Source organism: Lacerta agilis, chromosome 5 (assembly GCF_009819535.1).
Source record: "Lacerta agilis isolate rLacAgi1 chromosome 5, rLacAgi1.pri, whole genome shotgun sequence".
Taxonomy (NCBI): domain Eukaryota; kingdom Metazoa; phylum Chordata; class Lepidosauria; order Squamata; family Lacertidae; genus Lacerta; species Lacerta agilis.
This window is the reverse complement of record NC_046316.1, coordinates 20,146,715-20,166,651: the sequence shown is the minus strand read 5'-3', so window position 1 is coordinate 20,166,651 and position 19,937 is coordinate 20,146,715. Positions and strand designations below refer to the sequence as shown.

Here is a 19,937-nt window from a genome sequence, read left to right as displayed (position 1 = left end):
ATAAAATTTACAAGTCTTCATCCATGAAGAAAATGCATGTGAATGCCAAGGAATGCATGGATCTTCTTGTAGCCCCCCCCCCTTTCAAGTCAACATTCATTGGCATGGGTTGGTCACACAGAGAGTAATAGCTTTTTGGCATCTGGAATCTATTGCGTTTATTTATTTGGCACATTTGTATTTCACCTTTCCTCTAAGGAGTTTAAGGTGGCATAAGTATTTTTCTTCTTTCTCCAGCTCCACTTTATCCTCTCAAACACGATTTGGAGGTGGAGATATATTATGGCTTTCTCAGGGTCAGCTAGTGAGCTTCATAGCTGAGTGGGGATTTGAACTCCAGTCTCGCTGCTCCTAATCTGACATTTCTAACCACTTCCCCACACTTGTTCATCTCAACTGACAATTGAAATTACTTTTGTGTCCCATGCCTGTAGTTGAGAGCAATGAGCAATTTTAGTGCACTCTTACATTTTGTTGAAGCTTTTGGACCAGTTTGATAGCTTCTTCATTTTCCTAACTAATGATTTCTCTATGCAGTTGCATCCACCCCTTTTAAATTACTTTGAATTAATAGACTTTCTTCACTATGTGCTTTGTGCAAGATATATTATTGTTATTGTTATTGTTATTATCATCTAAGCATATTACAAATATAATAAAGCAACACAGTCCCTGGCTTGCAGTCTAGTTAACATAATGCAAAAAGAAAAAGAACTAGATGATGATTTGTGAAATGGAAAAAAAGAAAAACCCTCAAATGAAACCTTAAATCTAATAGTACTGTTCCTTCTCAGTATTATGTGGTTACCAGCTGTTGCAAGCCTAAAATTCAAAGCGTCTATGCAGCTGCAAAATATGAAGTTGTAATTGTGTGGTGCATGAAATGTTCATAAAATAAAAATCTGATTGTTTTGCAATTTATTTTACTGGTATTTTTAGATGGTATCACCTTCCATTTCTTCCCTTTTTATTTTTGTACATGTTGTCTGATTAGATTGTGAATAGAGCCTTGTTCTTTTTATTGTTTGTCATGCTTGAATGTTGTTGTTTTTAAGGTACTTGAAAGATAGACATTATTCAGTGTAAGCATAAGCCAGTCAAATTGGGTTGTAAAGAAGAGGGGTTTGGAGGGACAATGTCAAGGTTGACAATAAAAATCTAAAGACTGGGGAGGGGGCATCTTAATACCATCACCAATCTTTCCCCATTTCTCCCCCCCACCCACCCACCCAGTCCCAGCTGTAAGGAAGAGCCAAGTACAGCAGGCTGTCTGTCTGCTTGAGTGAAGAGAACCCCAGTCCTTAGGGACAAAAACATTTGGTGTCATTTGGTCTTGCTTGCTAGGTAACACACTTTCTTGGGGGATAGCGTACACCTATTTGAAAAAGTAGCAGGACTACTTTGCAAAGCCTCCCACAGCCTTCCCCCACCCAAAGCAAACTGCCTCCAGGGTCTGAAAATATAGTTGGGAATACTCTGTAACCTAGGAACTGTGCTTCCCTTCCCGCATACCTTTTGAATGGGGGGGGCATAACTGTGATGGGGCACTAGTGTGCCTCTCCCCTTCAAAATGAGTCAGAGTTCTTGTCTTTGATGTTCATTGGGAATCTAGAAGTATCCTTTCCAGACATGAAATTAGTTACGACTATAGTATTTTCTTATCTCTCTGCCCTGAACATTCCAAATTCATGGAAGCTCTCAGGGCCACTTCTGGGGTTTTTTGTAATCTTTCTCCTTTTAATTTATGAACTTCTGCATATTCAGGGAGTCGACTTCCTTATTTTGAATAGCCCTGTTTTGCTTCCAAACTGATGCACACACTAAACATCTGAGTGGGTTGTTAGAATAATAGCCTTACTTTTAAACTTCAGGATTGTTAAATATTCAGGATTGAAAATGTCTGGTCTTGATTTCCAGGTGCTATATTAAAATCCAGGTTATGGTCTATAGGAAGATGGAAGAGTTGAGTGCCAAGAATGGTTCTTAAAGAGCTTGTTGTGATGTGTGCACCCTTCTAAATTTCGAGAATCTTAATCTTTCATTTTAGTACATTTCCATGCACTTTTGTTGCAGAAATAAAATTTAAAAATATAGTGCCAAACATTTCAGGTTTGACTTGGTGCCAAACACTGATTCTACTCTAGCATTAGAGGCTGAATTGTAAGGGCTTCAAAGTTTTATGTTTGTACATTTGACTTTAAAAAATGCTTGCACTGAGAAATCACTTCGTCTTGAAAAGCCAGTTGCTGTACAGAGAGACTAATTTGGCAGACCATATTTCTAATACTAGACCTAAATGCACCCTCTTATTTGCATTCTAGGTGCTTGAAGATGCAGAGGCTCAGCATTTGTTTCAGTCCATTTTGCCTGATATGGTGAAGCTTGCACTCTGTTTGCCTAGCATCTGCACCCAGGTTAGTAGACGAATCTTAAGTATACTCTCTGTAGCAGATTAATTTGCTGTGCACCACCACGAATGGTTGAGGTCAAAATGCCAAGGTCCTTACATGTGGTACTTGCCTTGTTGAGCTGAGGCCTAGGGAATAGTGAAGACAACACACATCCATAACAATATAAAAGGACATTAAAAATTCCCTATCCCATTTCTGAACCTTGATTTGAGCTATATATCAAAATCTTGCATACACCGGAGAGATGTGCTAGAATAAGGAAGCTGGCATTTTCAGGTGGCTTCTTTTTCAGGTCCTTCTAATGTGCAAAAGGATAACTGGTTGTGAAATCATTGTTGTTGCTTAAAGCAACTCCTTGCTTTCTGAGAATTCTTGATTTGTCACTTTTTGTACAAACTCAAGTGTAACACAGTGATGGTATTTTGCGCACAGTATGCCTTTTCATGCACAAGCAAGACTGCAGTCCTAACCTGTAAGGTCCTTGGGTGGTTGCTCATGAGAAACCAGGCAAAACTCCAGCCGTTGCTTTAGTAGTTTTATTGTGCATACTAAGTACAGTGCAGAGCTAAAAAGTTCATGTCTGTATCAACCGTCTGCAGAATCTGGGAGTGGCCCCTTCCGGTTCTGACCCCAACATAAGAGTTTCAGTATACAAACTCTCCGCCTCCCCTCTTTTTGTTTCACCCCTCTGCATACTTGGGGCAACGGAAATAGCATGTCTCCCTCCTCGCCCCCTGAGCGAGAGGAGTGCAGGGTCTCTCCAACATCCCCAGAGCCTCGGCTCTCCAGCTCCTGAGCTGCCTGCCCCTCCCCACTGTAGATGAGGAGGTGCTACTGGTCAGGTGGGGCTGAGGCTCGAGAGCCCTTCCACCACCCTGCGCTGAGCCGGGGACAGTTCCCTGGCATAACCATATCTACTCGTGGGTAAAGCCCATTGAATTTAATGGGGCTTTCAGGTAAGGGGTTGCAGTCTGAAATATTTTACAGTGATATTTGATCAGGTGAACATATTAATTTCAATTTAAATAATAATATTTTGTATCCAAGTTATAATTGTGTAATTGTGTGGCCCATTTCCCCCCTTCCCCCAGTAATACATTAAAAAAAATATTGGAGTACAACATTTATGCTTAGTTAAATGCTGACAAATATATTTTCAGGAAAAAAGTAAGTAGAATATTTTTTAGTCCTTTTTAACACAGGGCTTTTTGACAGCTGTATCATTTTAAAAACGTAGAAACAGCAGAGCTCTGAGATCCACAAATAAATAAATATTTAAAGCTGTTTTGTTGTGTAGATAATACTCCTGCAGGGAGGGCAAATTCAAAACCCCAAGTTTCCTTTGGATCTATATACAGGCACATACCCTTGTGGCAAACAAACAATATTTATTCTAGATTCAGTGAGAAGCCGTTTGACTGGAGTGACTCATTTCTAACCTCTAAACCCATGTTACCTCTGTCACCTCAAAGGACCTCTTGGCAGTAGTTTTAATGGCAGGAAAGTGTTTGTCCCACATTGGTCCCTTCTTGGACCCCATCCTGTATAAGAATTGAACAAGGGCTGAGACCTTCATATTTCTCAGGGACCTCTGCTTCATGCTTCTCCAGAGCCCCCAAGTCCATTAGACTACTAGGCTTTCCTGCACACTATATCCTTCAGTTGTGGGTAGCATTTTTCTGGCAAGAATGCAAACCTCTTCAGATGCTACAAAAAGCTCGTCCTCCCTAGCACTCCTGGAAGTTGTGCAGGTCTTCAGCACTGTCTTTCCTTGTTCTTCTTGCTATTCTTGCCAGGGACAACTCTGGCCCAACCCTTTTGGAATATTGCCACCCATGGACTCTTCCCCCCAGCCTACTTCCCTCTGCCAGCTTGTTCCCCCTGCCCCACCTCCAGCTCCAACAGGATCTCCCTAACAGCCCCTTCTCCTCCTTTTGGAGGCCCATGTCCAGTCCTTAAAGTGTTTCCTTGTTTTAAGGAAAAGGGAGGTGGCTGCTCAAACAACATTTCTCCTTTAAGAGTCCTGAATGCAGGCAATCTTTCCAAAGGCAGCTACTTATCCTGATAGTTCATTCAAAGCCCTGCCCTTATGTTGCCCTTTCACCCCCACCCCTGATGCCACGGAGGACCAAGATTGAGCCACAGGATGGAGGTTCCCCACCCCTGCCTTTAGAAATATACATATTTGAAGATTGTTCAAAGATGATACATTAAGCTGAATCCATCCAGGAATCTTGGTTGTAGCTCAAACTGCTAACTTGGAACAGCTTATGAATTCTGCTAAACGTTGTTCACATGTATGCATCTCTAGAAGACATTCCAAAAGCCATCCTGGATACAAACAGTTAAATTTTAATAGCCACACTTCAGTTAATGGAATAAAGTCAAAACAATTGATTTCTCATGAATCAGAAAAGCTCAAGGAAGAATAAGGAGATTTGGAAAACCTGTAGAAAAGGTATGAAATCCTTTTCCTGATTAATTCTAACTGTGCATTTTGAAGTAGCTGCACAAAATAATTTTAAATTGCCCAGTTCTCACTTAACATTGAACCATGGTCTCCATGAGCCAGAGTCAGAGCATCTGGCTCATGTATTTCCCTTTCTTCTCTATTTTGAGTATTGGGAGCTAATTTATAGAATAAACATATAACAATTGTAGTGTTTGAATGAAGCATGTGGTTTTTCTTGAAGCTTGAATTTTTTTTTGCTCCCAGTTATAGCAAGAAAATCAAAGAATACCTTAGTTATGTTGTTTTGTGTATCATCCTGCCGTCTTGTTTTGCTGTGATTGCTGTAATTGCCCATTTTCTTTAATCTGTGACAGGGAGACTGTAAAATACAGCTGTTGCAGTCTCCTGATGTTTTATTTTTCCTTCACGATTAATCATATTGCATCCATTGTTCCTATGGATGCTTCCTTTTTGTTCAGGCTAGCGGTGCTTTGTTTGACATTTTTTGTTGTTATTGATTAGAAATCTCCAGTTCGTCAAACAAGGCTTCCCAATCATCTTGGATAAACAGCTCTTGATTTTAATGGTGCTGCTGATTTAAGAACCCACTAAGGCCCCTAAATTACTTTTGCTCTAAATTAGTAAATGTAATTTTGTTCTCCTGGGTTCTGGGTGATGGTTCTGTTTTTGTTTTCTGAATTGCTAAACTAATTATGTCCATCTTTCTGCCCTTTTGTTAGCCAATACCTCTACTGAAACAAAAAATGAACCACTCCATCACCATGTCACAGGAGCAGACTGCTAGTTTGCTAGCAAATGCCTTCTTCTGCACTTTCCCCCGGCGAAATGCCAAGATGAAATCAGAATATTCTAGCTATCCAGATATTAACTTCAACAGGTATGGTGCCAGTTTAAGTAGCTGATACTTTCAGGAGAGTCTTGATCTAGGGGAGAAGTTGTCCATATTGTATTGCTAATTCCTGAAAGAATCCCATTAAAATAGGAAATGATTCCTGACAAACCTGTTTTGTGAGATTTGGAAAATATGGAAAAGTAGATCTGAGGCTAAAGTTATTGATGGAAATGTTATGGAACTTAAAATGACCAGAACTGTTCATAATTGGTGAAGATAACCTTTATTGTTAGAGTGCTTCTTTATTCCATTTAATCATGCTCACCGCTTCAATTCTAGAAGTGGTCCTTTCCCTCACTTGTCACTTCCTTCAACTCTTCCTCATTTATAAGAACAGCCCTGCTGCATCAGACTGAAGGTCCATCTTGCACAGCATCTTATTTTCATTAGTGGACAGGATGATGCTTCTGGGAAGCCCAGAGTCAAGACATGAAGGCAACAAATTCTCTTGCTGAAAATGTGTGATAGGACACAGAGGGTTGCTTGGGGGAGGGCAGAATTTGTCCCAAATCAGGTGGACCCGATTTAGGGGTCTAGCAACCCCCACGCCCTTTCCCACATTACACAGAAACCCCTCTGTCCCACCCGAACCTACTCAAGATACTTTTGAGAAGGGGTGTAGATGGCTACAGGACAAAGAAGAGACTGGAAACGTTCCTTCAGTTAACTTACCTTAGTATCCAAACCATTGATAGACGTTTAGGAATCTAGTTATGAGTTTTTAAAGGAATATTTTAACATGCTTGTGTTAATTTCAGATTTCATTTGAACCCAGTTAAAACCATTTAAAAACAAGATGCATAGTGAAACAGGAATTCCAGAACTAAAGCCCAACGCATAGATTTTATCTGTCCTGACATGAGCAATGGCTATGGAAAGTGTGTTTGTTGGTAGACCAGCTTTGTTGATTTTTTTTGGGGGGGGGGTTCTTTAACTGCTGTCCCCTTGTCCTCTTCTCTGTTGTTCAGGGTTATACATGCTTGGTTTTTTGTTTTCTTTTCTATCACATTGGACACAACCATTTCTGGGTGCATAGTGCATTCACAGCTACTTGTAGTTAAAAGTAGGTGACGACTACCAAAAGTTCTACAAAATGCTTAGTGAGGGTCTCTTCTGAAAGCATACATCTGGGTAGAAAAGACATTAGGAGTTCTATCCTCAGACCCTAGGATTACATCAAATTGTTGCTTGTAAACACTTAAGTAAAATTACATCAACCATTCCGTTTATAGCTGCACCCGCTTTCAATAAATCAATAAAAATAAATCAATTGAATGCTAAGACATGCTTGGCAGATTAGGTTTAGCACCTTCCTTGAATGGATATATTCCTTCTCTGAGGAAATATCATTTTTACATTGTGTAGGGCTTGGCCATTTTAGGTAATAAAATGAAATGACACATTTAATATGTACATATTAAACAGAAAACTCTCAGTTGCGTGTCTTGAGATCTGACAGGACCATCAATCTGTTTTATCAAAACAAGAGACACTTGGTACAAAAGGTGGAGAACACTATGTATTTTATTTCCCTTAAATCTTTTCAAGTATACCATTGCTTGGTACTCTTACATGCTGTGACAGCAAGTGATCTAAAGTGCTTTGAAACATCCAGCTGACAGCATTTTTAGGAATCTTTGTGTATTGGAATTGGAACATAAGGACTTTCTTTCTTCTTGCTTCTTGTATTAGATTGCTTTCAGATAATAGCAGTGAGGGAGTAACAACACAGGAAGTGCAACAGGGAGCACATTGAAAGAGATGGCATACATACTGTCTCAGAATGAATGACACTTGCAAGTTACTTTGCGTGGAAGGCCCTTTTAGGTTACAATCCTGTGGATACTTATTTGGGAGTAAGCCCCATTGAACTTGGTTGGATTTACTTTTAAGTAAACATGTGAAGGACCAGGCTTTTATTGCAAGGGGACATTCCAAATTTCATTGTCCCTCTGGCCTTCGTTGCCAATCTCACTTAGATTTCTGCCAATAGTAAGTACCTCAAAATGTTTCCATATTGCTTTTCTTCTGTAATTTTTGCAGAAGAATGAAAGGCAAATCAAATATTTGCCAATGTAAAAATAGCCATCTTCTGTATACTTGAGAAGGATGTATTCTGAGGATTTTTAAAAAACACCCCGTGATATATCACATGTGTAATATTTTGCCTGCATAACTATTTTAGGAATGTAGGTGATTGTTTGGTTTGTGTACATGTGGAGCTTTATTTTTTAAAAAGTCTTATAAATTAAAGGGGATCATGCTAATTCACAGAGCAATCTTATGCATGTCTATTCAAAAGCAAGTCTCTTGAGTTTAGTGGGGCTTACACCTGAGTAAGTGGGTGTAGTGTTGCACCTCCCATGTAATTTCTTTAAAAACTTTAGTTGTTCTGACTGACGGTCGAATAAATTGTTATTGATTGATAAAAACTTTAGTTATTGAAGGCCAGTTCAAAAGACTGGCCTACTATTTAGAATCTGTGCACAGTGCGGGAGAGAACCTCTGGCTGAAAAATCCTTTCAAACCATTTATACCCCACCTTTCCCAATCACTCAAGGCAGCATTGAACATCAGTTAGCACAACTAGTCTTACTGTATCAAACTTATTGTATAAAAACATCAAAACGTACATAGCAGAAATGGGGGAGGAGTTACTTTCCTTCATTCATCTAGCTCAGAGTTTCCCAAACTTGGGTCTCTATCTGTTTTTGGACTACAACCCCCATCATCCTTAGCTAGTCATGGATGATGGGAATTGTAGTCCAAATACAGCTGGAGATCATATAATTACTGCAACTGCCTATTTCCCCCTCCCTGTTTGTTTTGATCCAAAAGACTTGTGGAAGAGCCTTTTTGTGCTCTCACTCCCTAGGTTCAGTCATTTTTAAGTTTCATTAACAAAATTGCATTCACATCAAGTAGAAAATTCCTGATTGATTTTTCTTTTCTTTGAAGCACAATTCTGAATATGAATTTTCATGCAGATATTAAGCTTAAAACTAGAATATGCTTCTTTTGTTTAAAGGTAGCAGAAGCAATACTCCCTGACATCATTTTAGTGTCAACAAGGAAAGTTTTGTGAACTTCTTTTTAAAAAATGGGAGAGTGGGGAAATGTACACTAGTTAAGATATATGCACCTTTATGGAATAGTTTTAAGAAAGGAAACTATTATGTTGCATATTGTGTTTATACAGGGAGAATGGAAAATCTAATTTAGCTGTAATGTAATTCTCTCTTACCATAAACATCCATTTGATAACATTAATGAGTATTCTCTGTGGGGGTTTTTTTTCATTTGTTCAGAGTAATCTGATTAGGGGATAAAGCTCCATATTATATTTATGAAAATTGATTCTGTTTACTGTCTACATAGAAATCGGTTTCAAACACCTGGATGTTTTCAGGAGCCAGAGTGGTCCAGTATGCAGGCCTAAAACTGCTTCTAAAGACCTACCTCAAGTGTGAATTGTATGAACTAGTCGCAGAAAGGAAAAAAATACCGTAGCCTGTTGTTCTTTATTGGCTAGTACAGAGGTTGCCAACATGGTATTCTTCAGCTGTTGTGAACTCCAATTCCCATCAACCCAGCCATCATGCTCAGTGGTTAGGGGTGATGAATGTGTTGGTATGCAGCAGTGAGCAGCAGTGTGTGGTATGGGTTATCACACATTGTGGAGCGCGGTGGCGGGGGAATGGCTTCAATGTGGCAAGTGGATGAAATAATTCACTTTTAGATGAAACAAGACAATATTTTTAATTGTGTGGAGATGATATTACACCTGACATTTGCTTGACTGCAATAAATCTAAGAAGATATTGCCTGTGAGGTTAAATGGTTGAGGTGTGTTCCTTAAGCTTGAAGCCAGGGGAATCTAAAGCCTCTAAGCTACTTTCTATGTAAATAGAGAAATTGAAGCTCATTTACTTAATTAACTTGAAAAGACTTGCAGCCAAAACTAAAGGTTTGTTTTCTACATCACTTTGTGTGTGACATCATTTCAAGCTGCTTTGAGGCTATCTCATCCAAAAGCATAAAATCTAATTGGGTAGTGAATAATTCTCATGTTTTTCAATTTTGTAAAAAAAAGGGGGGGAAGTAATCTGCAAACACCCATTTTATGCTCAATTGACTGCCTAATTCACTGCTGGATGCGAAAAGCAGTACTTAGATGTTAGAGGAGGAAAAGACAAAGTGCTGCCATGATATAGCTGAAAAATGACTTCTAAAATAAGTCCTCTGTGTTGCATCCTACTAAGTCCTACTCAGAGCAGACTCATCTAAAGTAATGGACTTACGTTGACCAGGTTCATTGATTTTGGTGAGTCCCCTCTGAGTATGACTTCCTTGAATGCAATCCTCCTTTCATAATACGGACCACACAAATAGGAGTTTTTTCTTGCCAGCCCTATGCACCAGCTGCAAAAATAAGGAATGATAAGCCTACTTAATACTTGGGTGGGGCAGGGGCTTAAAAAATTGTGGAAAACATTTTCAGAATTTATGCATCAGAGTACAGTATTACAAATTTACCTGGAAATTGATGCCAATTTTCTGTTGTCTTTTATTTGCAAAGGAAAGTCAAAGTGAGTAACAGAACATAAAATAAAAAACAGTTTTCGAAACGGGGAGCTTGCCATAAGCCAGTAACAATAGAAACACAAAACAGCATAAAACCTAGCCTTCCAGTAGCAGATGAATAAGGGGAATAACAGCAGAAGCACCATATTCAGAACATGATCAAAACCGAATCGGAACCATAATAGTAGCTAGACAACCTCGGTTGCATTTCTCATACTATACCCTGCATTTTGAAGACCTCTGGCATTCTCTCGTATCTGTCTCCATATTATTTCAGAATGCTTAAACCTCTATTTAAAATGTCTTCAATTTGATTAATATTGCTGCTGTATTTATATAGAGGCTGGAAGGTCAAAGACAAATTGTGGATTGCAGCAATGATCAGCCCTGTTCAAGTTTTACATCTCTCTTCTAAATTGAAGTAGCCATGTGGCAGTTTGACAGAGCATCTTGTTCTGGACAAAAGTGGCGTACTGGAGGGAAATATGCAACTGCAAGTAATTTATCAATTACTACAGTGTAAAGCTGGGCTTGCTGAGCTTTGTCTTTTACTTAGACTGCTCCATAATGAGATTTATTTCTTAAATGACTTGTTTTTCTGCTGGATTCTTGCATTAGTAAATTGATTATCTGAATTCCAATCAGGGAATTGCTTTGGGATTGGGCTGCAGTGTGGCTTGAGAAACTGTAATAAAACATACTCATATATTCTTGTCATTCAGAGTTCTGGGTGGGGTGGAGATCAATGTGTTAATTGCTTAGAGCATCCCTAGCTACTATGACTGTCCTGACTCATTTATTTTTACATTCATTACAAACACGCAGGCGTGATAAGTTGTTACTAGTGAACCAGTTTCTTGTGTTAGTAAACTTCTCTTGAAACTAAAATATCTAAGATGATTTGCCTGTTCAGGCTGGTTCCTGTTTTCCATCTTCAAAACAATGTAAGATGTGGATTGGTGGATTTGTACACCACAAAATTGAGCTATGCAGATTGCACAAGTATGACCTATATGCCTTGTGCACAAACTTGGTTTTCTTTATTATATTTATTGATATACAGCCTTTCAAGGGAAAAAAAGTTCTGAAAGAAATGTCCCTTTTAAAAAAAAAAAAGGTATAACAATTAAAACAACGCAAAACATCTCAATTCCAAGGATTTCACTAGAGTTTTGTCTTCTCATTGGCAGGGAATGTATTGTAGCATGTAGATTTCATCCAATGGGTGATATTAACAACTCCTGACATGTGCAATGCTCAGTGAGGTAGTCATTGGAGCCGCTGATGGAAGAGCAGTATAAAGGACCTCTTCCCCAGTCTTCTTGTAGGGCCAACAGTAGCCAAAGAAGGAAGAAGTAGCCCTTCCCCCTGAAAGGGCAGGGAGATAGAGAAATCAGCTAAAGTAGAGAGGAAGTACAACGGAAATGGAATTGGTATTTTATTTGTGAAACAATTCAGTATAAAAACTGTGAGTCTGAATGTTAACTCACACGAAAAACTGGGCAAAATAAAAACATGAAGTATAGTTATTTTCAAGGTCATCTAAACTATGAGAAATCACTTTTTCTTTTTTTAAATTGCTGTCTTGATTTGCACAATTATTTTAAAGTGGAACTTATTTTAAAATGATAGAATTCAGTATTGCAGTGTGACAAACGTGTTCTGTCTGTACAAGCATTTCAGATTGCCAGGCAGAACAAACCCCCTTCTCTTCCCCCTGCAGGTGGCTCACAGGGTTCTCCTAAACCCAAAAGGCAATTGGGGGGGGGGGCAGGATGTCTGCTGACAGAGTTTCTAAGCTGAAATCCACCCTTATTTTTTTCCTTATTGTACCTTTCATGTAAGCTAACTTCTGCAAACTAAAAAACCTAAATATATAGTGAAAACCTGAAGGGCAATGGGTTCTTTTTGTTTTGTATAAAAGCTTGTCTGCCTTTCTAACAAATGGAATTAGTTGGATGCTATTACGTCACTTTCCATTCCCAGTTAACATTTCAGTATTTCAAGAATAGTTTTTAAAAACGAGATTGCATCCCCCAAAGGGCTTTTACTATATCTGATATCTTTTAGTGAACATGCAACTAGAGGCATTCTGCTTCTGAAGTTCCCACAATTTCTCTCTCCAGGCAAATTGCATTATGCTACCCATAAAGACTTTTTTCGTCTTTCTAAAATCAGATTAAGCAGTGTAAGGGTAGGTTGCTGGAAGGTAGATGACACATTTTTATTTTTATTTTAAATGATGATTTGAGGTAAAAGTATGTTCTTCCTTAATGACTAAAAATAGAGGATGTCTCTTAGGTTGGTTTTCATAAAAGAATTTATTTAAACACTAGGTGTTTTTTAGAGTGCAGTTTTTTAAAGCTTTAAAATGCAGTGAAGAAGAAGAATTGGGAATGTTTCTTGAGTAGTGAATTTTTTCCTTCCTAACATGGCCATTGAGGTATGTCAGTAAAAGTAACTTTTTCACTTGAGGGGATGTAGATAGGTCTTCAGATATTCTAGAATTAAATTCTGAGTTCTTTACCACTAAAGCCAATGCAGATGTCACTGCAGTTGGTTAGCTATGTATGAAACTGCTCACACAAATGGTCTACACACAGGAACATCATAGCACCTGAAAAAACTTAATTCATGTAGCACCTTTTCCAGGAATAGGAAAATTACAACATTTTCCTGTTCATTGAAAGGAAATATATCAAATATATTACAATAAGTTCATTAAAAATGTGGGCTCAGAAAGTCAGTATGCTTCCTAGGCCATTTTTTATTTTTGGAACTTGTAAGTAATTTTGTTGTTGTTGGCGTCCATTGATCTTGGTAGACAATGGAGTAGTACGCCTTCAGGCATAAAGCCAAACAGTTGTGGGGTTACGGCACCTGCTGTGGCTGTAGAGACCAATACAGGAAAGACATGTTTTGTTGCAGCTGGGGCAGATGGACGTGCTGCTACAGGTGCACTATGGGGCTTCTTCTCTGCGCTCCTCCCAGTGGTCATTCTTCCTCTGGTCACTGCTATGGATACATTACCAGGCCCTGCAATTGTCGGCAAGGGATTCCCATATGGCAAGATTAATGTTGCCAGCCTTCGTGTCACATTTTCAGGCGTCTTTGTACAACAGAGGGCTTAAGAAATTTGAGGTTTCTTTGATATGTGGGGAACTGATGTGTACAGTACAAATACTGGACTGTCTTTAACTCAGGTTGAATCAAATTTTATTCTAGGGCCTCCATATTTGAAGAATTGCTATAATTAATTTTTCATTTAGCCACCCCTTGCTTCCTTTGGTTAGTAAATTGCTGAATTATAATAATCTCCCCCCCCCTTTGCTTTTTGTAGGTTGTTTGAAGGGCGTTCACCAAGGAAGCCTGAGAAACTGAAAACCCTTTTCTGCTACTTCAGAAGAGTCACAGAGAAAAGTAAAACATTTTAAAACAGTCAAATTCTCCCGTAATAATTTCAAGATTTCCAGGAACAGTATCTTTCAGAGAACACACATGTTTATAAAGTCCTCCGGAATGTTGTTAATGAGGGGGGAAGATACACCTCTTCAGGGAGGGCATTCTATAAATGGGGAACCACCACCATGAAGGCCTTGTCATGGGGTCATGACCACCAACAGGGCCTCCATTACTGATTGTAGGGCCCAGGATGGCTAATAGTCATATTCAAAATACTTCTGTACAGCAGTAGTTGAGCAGTAGTTTAAAGATGGATATACTAATTATATATGCACACTTTTACATATATATATACACACACATATATAAGTAAAGGTAAAGGGACCCCTGACAGTTAAGTCCAGTCATGAACGACTCTGGGGTTGCGGTGCTCATCTCACTTTAAAGGCCGAAGGAGCCGGGGTTTGTCTGCTCTGCAGACAGTTTTACCGGGTCATGTGGCCAGCATGACTAAGCTGCTTCTGGCGCAATGGAACACCGACACCAGAGCAGCGCATGGAAACACCTTCCTGCCGGAGCGGTACCTATTTATCTACTTGCACTTTTGGCCTGCTTTCAAACTGCTAGGTTGGCAGGAGCTGGGACGGAGCAACGGGAGCTCACCCCGTCCCAGGGATTCGAACTGCCGACCTTTTGATCGGCAAGCCCAAGGCTCAGTGGTTTAGACCACAATGCCACCTGCGTCCCATATCAATCCCTTAATTTAAATGACCTGAGAATACAAAAAACAAACTAGCAATCAAACTGAAATTAGTCATTATGGCAAAAACAGTGAGTTCTCTCCAACGTTATCCTACTCAGAATAGGCCCATTGAAATTAATGGGCACAACTAATTTAGCTCCGTTAATATTGAAAGGTCTAAGTCAGCTGGATGTAACCCAATAGTTTCACATCTCCTTCTCATGCTGTATTTTTCCAGTGCAAATATCTAATATTGTTATACTGCCCAAGTTTTTATGATACCAATATTTTGCCCTTTTTTTCATTTGTTTGAAGGTAATGATGAGACTATTAGCCTTTTACTAGTAACATGTAGCCTCTTTTTTGATGGAGACAAAATGCCATGTTTGTTTTTTCCATGTAATTAATAAGAAGACAACAGTAATTCATCTTTCAGATGAAAAGAAATTAAATATTCCATTCCCAAAAATTCTTTTATTACAAACAGTAATTAAATCACTTGTAATATTATCCTGAGTTGCTGAAAACCAAGAGCTTTGTTTTCAGAAGACAAACATTTAATTTGTGAAACATGATCTCATAATATGACAATCCTCTTGTGAGTAAACACAAGGTTTATGCAGAAATCACTGCTTTTGGAAAACAAACAAACAAAGCTTCTGTTTAATCTTTTGAATATCTTATAATTTCTAGCTTGGTAACAAGACTCTTCAAACATTTCCCATAAAGTCATTTGCCAGGATATTTCATGTCTTCTTCCCTTATGAGTTAGGTTAGCAAATTAGTAATCCAAATCATAGCAAACCACAAGAGATGAAACATTTCCGGGGGTAAGATAGTCTCTATGCAATTCTGCGCATAGCTACTCAGAAGGAAATCCCACTGTGTTCAGTGGTGCTTGCTCCTAGGAAAGTGTGCACAGGATTGCAACCTTAATTGGGTTTACACTATTAATGTTTTTAATTATGTTCACCAAAACTTTTAACAGAGACAAACAATAAAGGCATCTTTAGATTTCAAAGATGCAGCCCTTCCCTTGCACATAAAGGTAAAAGGACCCCTGACCATTAGGTCCAGTCGTGGCCTACTCTGAGGTTGTGGCGCTCATCTCACGTTACTGGCCGAGGGAGCCGGCGTACAGCTTCCGGGTCATGTGGCCAGCATGACTAAGCCACTTCTGGCGAACCAGAGCAGCGCACGGAAACGCCATTTACCTTCCCGCTGGAGTGGTACCTATTTATCTACTTGCACTTTGACGTGCTTTTGAACTGCTAGGCGGGCAGGAGCTGGGACCAAGCAACAGGAGCTCACTCCGTTGCGGGGATTCGAACCACTGACCTTCTGATCAGCAAGCCCTAGGCTCTGTGGTTTAACCCACAGCGCCACATAACAATCCCTTGCACATAACAATCTACATATTTAGTTTGAGTTTTACCTGTCACGCCAACTTATTTTCAGGAATAAGCCAGAGTCATTAGGTTTATCTCCCTTCTGAGTTCCCCCTTCGAGAACACTTGAGTGAATACATTTTTCTGAAGAAGCCAGACACTCATACATATCAAACCTATTTTCGTCTTGCACCATCAATTGTATACCTTAGAAGGGTTCACTATTGGAGCCAATCACTGTCCCACTTCTAATCCGTTAGAAGAAATCAAACTTAAAATCTGTTGTTTAGGCTTACATATGTTGCAGTACATTTTCCTTCATTGAGAAAAGGTAGCTAGGATCAGGTTAACGCTCCTAAATCAAAAGGATGTAGCGTGGAGAACACACCTCCTCTAATAGTTTTAAATTCAAAAGAATATGAATTGAGAGGTAAGATGTGTAATATAAATAGATTACAACCACCATTCATTTTATACTTTCTGTTCATTATTGTTGTTGATTTATTTTTTGATTGCACTACTCTGTTCACTTGCAATTTAAAAATCAAAATATCAGTACTCCCTTTTAAGGAATTAGCATCTTAATATAGGCAATCAACTAGTTACGGTATACTGTATGTTGTTCTTGTATTTACATGAAAGCCAATAAAAATTATTTGGACAAAAAACAAATACAGTATTCAACATATGGCAACATTTCTGTGCTAGAAGTACATCCTTTGTAGATTTATCCTCCAATTGAAATGAAGTGCTACATTTTTATATACTTGCTTGGGTTTGTTTGTTTGTTTGTAGAACCCACTGGACTGGTGACATTTACAAGACAGTGTCTACAGGAATTTCCAGATTGGGAAAGGTAGGGGTAAAATATCTCTCTTAAAATAGTTTCATTTTGATTAGAGCAGTTCTACCTAAATCCCAGTAACGTTTCGGTTTTTTTCTTTTGCCTGACACCCCGGGGGTGGGGTTTGTCAGGAAACCCAGGTTGGTTACATAAGCATCTTGTACTAATGACTGATTCATGTCAGTTTCACAGAGTAGAAAATGGCCTTGGGATATAAAATAAAGTTGTTGTTGTTGTTATTATATCTCAACTTATCAAGTTCTCTATAACTTCTGTTTCAACCATGTTTGCACCTCGCAGTAGGTCATAAATGATTGTTTACAAAACACAAGCAACTTGTACCTGCTTTGGTCCTCTTGGCTCATGTTGGAAGGAAACAAATCCTAATACAGTCGTACCTTGGTTGTCGAACGAAGTAAGTGTTCTGGTTTTCAAACGTTCTTTTGGAAGCTGAACGTCTGATACGGCTTCGCTATTGTTTCCGGCATGCCTGTGCAATTGGAAGCCGTGCCTTGGTTTCCGAACGTTTTGCAAGTCAAATGGACTTCCAGAACGCATTCTGCTTGAAAACCAAGGTATGACTGTAACAGGATGCTACGTGGCAGAGGGGGCTGCAGCAAGAAGGAACTGCCCACCCTTCCATCAGCGGAAGTGCCTTCCATGCATTCAAGAACACATTAGGGTCTAAGGCCATATTTGTACATTCTATAGATTAGATAGATCGATCTCAGTGCTATTTTCTAAATGACATCAACTGTATGCTAATAAATGATCACATGCTTCCCATTAAGCTGAGTGAGGCTAAGCAGTCAAATGCTTTCACAGTGAGAAAGCTGCTTTTTAATTTTTTGTTTTTTTCTGGAAATGACTAATGTAACTTTGCATTAATGCTAATGCACTAAGTTTTGTACAGAAATGGCTTTATGAAGCCTATTAATTTCTTCTGTTAGCGTTTGGATCTTGTTCAAGCAGGGGCCAAAATAAAGGTTTTTAGGAGCAGTAAATCAATAGCTAGATATGACTAATGCAGCTTAATTTAAACTTGTCTGTTTAATTGCACTACAGGATGATTAAATATGCCAGGAATACCATTTTATGCAGAATAAAAATTTCTGTCTAGATAAAGAATGGGTATTAAATCAAAAAGTTTGAGTATTATATAAAAAAAGAAACAAGAGAACTTTTTGCAGTATAGTACGATGCTTCTTTTTGTTTTTAAATAAGCAAAATGGGGCCATTTTGAATGAAAACCTGAAAGCTTTAAATTTTCCATTTCAGCAGAAATAAAATAGATTTTCCATTCTCCTCAGTATGTGTCAAATTTTCATCTTTCACCTCAGCATTCAGTCTGAGGTTAACAGTGGATATGCTTTCCATGGGTGTTTTTCTGTGTGGCAGCAAATAGGCATTTATAGAGTTTCAATTGGGTATATAAATGGTAAAAGAACAAGAGATGCTGTTGATTCTTTGCATGCTAGCAATGCAGAATCCAAAATGGAGTTTGATTACCCTTCGCTCATGGGACTTGTTGCTTGCTTGTATTTAATGAGAAGAAGAAGAAGAAGAAGAGTTTGGATTTGATATCCCGCTTTTCACTACCCGAAGGAGTCTCAAAGCGGCTAACATTCTCCTTTCCCTTCCTCCCTCACAACAAACACTCTGTGAGGTGAGTGGGGCTGAGAGACTTCAGAGAAGTGTGACTAGCCCAAGGTCACCCAGCAGCTGCATGTGGAGGAGTGGAGACGCGAACCCGGTTCCCCAGATTACGAGTCTGCCGCTCCTAACCACTACACCAAACTGGCTCTCCCAGATTAGGGCCTAATCAGAAAACTACTATGATGTGTGTTGTGCTAACACTCCCGCCAACCCTTTTTAGTATTATTTAATTTCTCTCAGTGTAGGGATTGTGCTCCATTTAAAGGGAACTGTCATCTCCACCAAAACAGTCTGTACCAAGTGCAAGCATTTACAACACTGGGGCAACCAACATGGTTTTAGGGTACTGAATTAACCATAAGTGCAACCCATCCTATGTTATTATAGAATTCATTACAGATTGATTGATAGGAGACATTTTCCTTATAAATTTGCAACATGATCTTTATAAGATATTGTTCTGTTCCTCATTTCTGTGTGTATTTAATTACAGAACCCAGAAAAAGCTGTCCAGGTTGCATGTCACATATGAAGGTACTATTGAGAGCAATGGGCATGGGATGCTACAGGTAAGAGCAGCATAATATATTGGCTTGTGCTTAGCTTTAACAAAACTTTTGTTCTATTGGGCATTTTAGCAGAATCATTCGGCTGTGCCCTAGGTTGTATGTGAAAGTACCAAACTAGTGTGCAGTATAACAGACACAGCAGAATTGATTATTCTGACAGCCTTAACGTTATCTATTGTCTCCAGCTCACCTTGTTTTCCACATGTGTACTCTGTGAATAACCTTTTGATTGACAGTTGGAATACCCGGATAGCTCCAGGTTCCTCAGGTCACACAGAGATTGAAGAGCGACAAGAGAGGGGTGGTTCCAGGGTATGAAAGTGACAGGCTGACGGTTTTATTTTTTGTTTCCTTTATTTTGGAAGTGCCCCAGCAGATGACCAGTTCAGTAGTTCGGGAGGCATTGTCTGTTGCCAGTGAAATTGCTTTGGTCTGAGAGCCAGTCAGCTAAAACAGATTGATAACGATTCCGCCTCGTCCATATCTACAAGCATTTTGTTGTCGTTTTAGCCGAGAAGGAACTGAATTCTGAAGTGTGGTATGGGTGGCTGGTACCTGTTTTGTTAATAACAGTTGATTTATCCCTTTTAGACTTAAAACCCATCCAGCAGCCTTAGGATGCCAGAGTAATAGGATGTACACCAGTCTAATTGTGGGTTGTTCTTCTGCACAAGCCTCATTGCAATCACAGGGAGATTCACAAGACGATTAATGTGCTCTCGTGCTGTTTCCCTTCACTGTAATGAGGCTTGCCTGGGAGAACTTCCTAGAAGATTTTTCCCATAGACCATTAATGGAACAAAATCTATTTAAATCCAAAATAGAAAATTCTTTCCAGTAGCACCTTAGAGACCAACTGAGTTTGTTCTTGGTATGAGCTTTAGTGTGCATGCACACTTCTTCAGATATTTAAATCCAGTTTGCATCCTTGTTTTTCACTTTTTTATTTTTATTTTTTAAAAAAATATTTTACAAA

General features: G+C 39.1%; 1 protein-coding gene across 1 annotated transcript in view; it reads left to right on the top strand.

The window, feature by feature from the left end:
* PARG (poly(ADP-ribose) glycohydrolase) overlaps nucleotides 1-19,937 on the top strand; it is a 66,599-nt gene that overhangs the window by 30,157 nt on the left and 16,505 nt on the right. Inside the window, exons 8-12 of the mRNA XM_033148785.1 lie at nucleotides 2,322-2,414; nucleotides 5,604-5,761; nucleotides 13,701-13,780; nucleotides 16,688-16,748; nucleotides 18,886-18,961. Of these exons, the coding sequence (XP_033004676.1) occupies nucleotides 2,322-2,414; nucleotides 5,604-5,761; nucleotides 13,701-13,780; nucleotides 16,688-16,748; nucleotides 18,886-18,961 (468 nt within the window). The remainder of the gene's footprint in view (nucleotides 1-2,321; nucleotides 2,415-5,603; nucleotides 5,762-13,700; nucleotides 13,781-16,687; nucleotides 16,749-18,885; nucleotides 18,962-19,937) is intronic.